General features: G+C 38.4%; 1 protein-coding gene across 2 annotated transcripts in view; it reads right to left on the reverse strand.

Moving 5' to 3' along the window:
- Positions 1–773: 773 nt before the first annotated feature.
- Positions 774–4,868, reverse strand: part of LOC136838515 (uncharacterized) — a 113,835-nt gene continuing 109,740 nt past the window's right edge. Inside the window, exon 4 of one of the 2 annotated variants that reach the window (XM_067103601.1) lies at positions 774–2,872. In XM_067103601.1, coding sequence (XP_066959702.1) covers positions 2,601–2,872 — 272 coding nt within the window. In that variant the 3' untranslated portion in view covers positions 774–2,600. The remainder of the gene's footprint in view (positions 2,873–4,868) is intronic. The other variant, XM_067103602.1, reaches the window with a different exon arrangement.

Here is a 4,868-nt window from a genome sequence, read left to right on the forward strand (position 1 = left end):
ACTTGTTATATATATATATATATATATATATATATATATATATATATATATATATATATATATATATATATATATTTATGGATAATCACATTTCTGGTTCAGCCATTTAGCCTGGGTCATTAATTAAGGAAACTTTATACTCGTTATAAGAGTGCTTGTTCTGAATTGCATAAATTCCAGTCATCTACTGTCAGAACTAAATAACCCATTCATGACAATTCATTCATGTTCTAACACTCTCGCGCTGACTCTCTCACAAGTGCTTTTCACGTTTAACATTTCTTAGAAAGTCTAAACTATCTGAACTGAGTCCACGGTGAGGCGAACACACTGAAACGTGGCTTTTGCAAATTGTTAAACAAGAGTGACTAGAATAATTGCCGTCTTCTCATCAGAAGCAGAAACAGCGTTCCTAACATCAAAGGACAGAAGCAAATAAGAAAGAAAAGAATTCATGGAACACGACCGTAAAATAAAAGATAAGAATAACGCAGTTAGGATTGGAGGCGTGCTGTTCCCTGTTCTTCAAGACACCGTCAAAAGCACAGTACTGCCCAGGAACTTTTCATTGCCGACTGACGAAACTTCGCTTCCGTGTTTAGAATGGCTTGTGTCTTAGCAACAAACAGTTATAGCTTAGTAGATAATTATCAAAAGTGCTGGAGGACAAAACTTTAAGGCACAGCTTGCACAAACCGAACTGATGATTAAGCGCAGATTATGTCTCTTTAATTATATTTCAGTAAGTATGTATATATATATATATATATATATATATATATATATATATATATATATATATATTATGTATATGTGTATATATATATGCATACAAATCATATGCTGTATTGTTAAAGAATATTTGAAGTTTATATATAGGTTATATGCATAAGATTATGAATGCATGTCTATGATTGCAGGTGCATTTATGTGTTTTGACCATACGATTTAAACACATATGAATATACATATATGTGTGTGTGAGATTGTTTACTGACACCTATATGGCTGCACACATAGTTTGTTATATACAAATGTTAACCACACACTCATACATACATATAAATGTGTTTATAAACATATGCTTTACAATATATTTAGCAAATGTAGATCATTATGAAATCTTTTAGTAAAGAACTTTTGATGAAAATACGTTAATGTTAACTGCTAGGATACCAAACTATAAATCTCTTCAAATTACCATTATTCTTTGTAGTATAGCAAAAATATCACATCTCTGAGGAGAACGAAATACCCCGTAGCAATTTCATGTCAAGGGGTTTTGCCAACAGACGTTTTGAACCTGATGTTGCCGTCCACGGGGAAATGATCGAGGCAGGAATGGAACGCCGGTTCTGCGCAGCTGCTCCACAATCCCGTTAGGTCGGGCACTTCATCTACAGGGCTAGTCAGACTCTTAGGTTTGTAGTACCTCCAATGAACCGCGTGCTTCAGGTACTCGGGACCATACCGGTTGCGACTGTTCCTTCCTGGGTTGCTGGTCACCGTAATCCATCTTCCGTCTAGCTCTGCTTGCGTTGCAACCTTGCGGTACTCGACAGGCAATGTGATGCTTCTGTTGTAGCGACACGATATGTCAATTATGGATACCGTACAAGCAGAAGTCCAGTAATGGCCAAACCGCAGCTTGGATTTGCAACCTTTTTTGGCCATGCACTGATGACCTTTTGTTAACCAAACATCCTGGTCAACGCAGTCGGTAATAACATCAGTGTCGAAGTCCCAAGGTAAAATACCATCCATTTTCACTGCACCTAAAAGAGTTCCTGCTTGCAATTCGTAGTAAATTCCAAGTTCTTGAGCACAATCTTGAATATAGCCAAGTTCCTCTCGAATCTTTTTTCGACAACAAGGAGGAACGAGGAAAGAAGATACAGTCTTTATTAGATTGGTGCAAGATATCTGTGCTTCTTCACATGAAAATTCGAAGTTCTTTCCATCGAAAGAATGTATGCTTTCAAAGGACCATTTCTTTGCAATAGTATGCCAGTCATTTCTGTTCATTGCCGGTTCTGAGTTCACAAAAAACATAACATCCGGACATGAAACCACTAATTTCCCGGTTAAGCGAACATTGAGGAACCAGTCACGGAATAAGGCTGGACCATCAGCCATATTTTCTGTCAGTGGAACTCTCTTGAGAAAGTCTGTCTTAACAACGAATGGACCGAGAACATCATCACAGTACATACACTCTTGAAGGGAATGTTCATACCCTCGAGTATACTTTAACCCATAATTTTCCGCAGTAGTTTGTAGGCATCCGTGACGCCAGTATCCCTTAATATCCCTGTATGCCCCCGAAGCAACAGCTACGTCTTCAAGGTTCTCCAGTACCCGGACAAGGCGCTCTAATGGCGATTGGTCGTTGAAATGTGATAGGGAATTAACTACTAAGATATATGGAGTGGTAATGACATTAACAACCTTGTTTAAAGCTGTTGCTTCAGTAGCTTTACTGCCGAAATCTTCCACCAGAATACCGTCCGTGCGTGGAGACTTGGGTAAGTTTCCAAATGCCAAAACCACTATGTCAGTAGCATAATATTTCCTGAGGTTTAGTAACACATGCTCTAACCTTACAGATTCCAACCCTTTGCTATCACAGTAATGGTCAAGACGTCTTTGAATTTCTTGGATTCACATTTAACCTCTTCGAAATTATGCTCCAGCGTGGCATCGTAATCTCGTCCTTTGTAAACTTCCGGACAGACATTGGGTATTTCGTTGTTTAAGGAAACGTTTGCATCTGTTGCTTGAGGAAGGTACTTGGCCGTTACTCTTGGATCCAGCTCGGCAATGACTGCCAGAAGCTCCTTGGCCCAGGCAGCATCTATTCGGCTGTCGAAACCTGATGAGAGAAAGAACCATTAATAAAGTGAACCTGCACACAGATGGTCGTACGTATATATAGACAGTTGAACGCGCACACATACATATTCACAAATTCTAAACTAGACAACGGGTTGAATTCTGCCGGCGACGAAACACTTTCCAGTTGTGATATCCCTCGGGTTTAAGTTATTCCCGAGGTATAGTGAACTGGATATTGAATGAAGTTTGTTGTTTAAAATTTGTGAATATGAAAAAAATGTAGCGCGTGTACAATTGATAAACACACACACATATACGGCATTTAAATTGTATGGTCTTCTCTGTTCGTTTTAACCTTTTCACCAGCTGTAAATATCTGATTATCCTGTAACTTAATTCAGTGACTATTTTAGCTCTCAGTAGTTGACCGCCAGATTGCTAGTCGAAACGTCAGAAGAAACACAACAGTACAGCAGAAAATATTTATAAGACCGTTGTAAACTTAATATACTAGCGACACGCTGATGAACAGAAGGTTAAAAGACGGAGAGAAGACTCTATACAAGGGAAATGCCGTAGAAACAACTTATATTCAGTAATACTGCTCTTCAAGAAGGTCTCTCCTCCTCCCTTTATTATTATTATTATTATTATTATTATTATTATTATTATTATTATTATTATTATTAAGAATGAGCGAACATTTTTAAAACACTGTCTTGCCAAAGGCGCTTCTTGAGAATAGTTGCCCATATGTGAAGACAGTGAAAATCTTACCCAAGCTGCAGTTACCTACAGTATAGTACACCCAAAGGTTTGTCATTCACGGCAAGAAATAACTTCCTCTCTAGAGTATGGGCTTTGTGGTCTTCTAAATCCCGTTCTTAGAGTGTCAGTCAGTCGAAGAAAAAACAAAAGAATGATTGAAGAGATTCAGTAAACAAACAAATATATATATACATGTATGAACATTAATAACGATCCATTATCTCACTCGTCATTGTGCCTTTGCAACCTACTCTTAAGAAATAGGGGTCACTATTGACCCATAGGTTGCCAGGTCACGATAAGAATTCTTCAGACTTCATGGCCATAGCTTACGTCCATTGCATCCATTGTGTAGATATTTGAGTAGTTTGTATTTGTATTTATTTAATGATTGATTTGTCTCTTTATTTATTTTTTCTTCTCGCCGTTTCCCGTTTTGTCACATATGGCCATTCCGTTTTGTAGATGCTTGTTCTTTAAACTTACAAATGTGATGAAGTTGATACTGATAATGATAGATAGTGCGTGCAAGATAGACGTAAATGTTGTAGAAATCGACGATACTGTACTGATGACCACTTGAGTAGGCATAAGAAGCAGCCAATATGGAAGCTGTCTGAATTGGGATTCATCACTCACATGGCAATTAAAATATTCGTTAAGCCGCAACTATTGTGTTTTTCTCAAGAGTCACACCAACTGCTTGGAGAAGCGCTTATTGTAGAGACCATTCTGCTTTGTAGCTTAATTTCCAGTCGGGGCTGCTGATTAAAGAAAGTAATAGTAATAATAATAATAATAAATTTTTACAACCGCCCTGGACCAAAGATTAGCGTGTTAAGGGGAAACTCCATATTTTTCATAATAATGGCAATACGATAACGGTGTGAAAGGTTTGGTATATTGAGCCTGGAACGGCTGAGCATCCACTCCCAAAGCGGTTCCCCCCACCAGTTGCATTCTGTCCCCACCCTCCAAATCTAATAACTTGTTGCCAGTCACGACGCTTTTTCAGTATTCTGGTAAAATTTTCGCAAAATTGCACACAAGTTTTTACTGGACGCTGACTAAAAGGAAGCCCCCGTAGCGGGGTAATGCCATCAGTGCACCTCATGCGGTGCACTGTAGGCATTACTTGAGGGTCTTTGCAGGGTCCCGTCGGCCCCTTTCATTCCTTCTACTATACCTTCGTTCATATTCTCTTTCTTCCATCTTACTTTCCACCATTTCCTAATAAGTGTTTCAACATTATTTTCAGCTCTGAA

This window comes from Macrobrachium rosenbergii, chromosome 5 (assembly GCF_040412425.1).
Source record: "Macrobrachium rosenbergii isolate ZJJX-2024 chromosome 5, ASM4041242v1, whole genome shotgun sequence".
NCBI classification, from domain to species: domain Eukaryota; kingdom Metazoa; phylum Arthropoda; class Malacostraca; order Decapoda; family Palaemonidae; genus Macrobrachium; species Macrobrachium rosenbergii.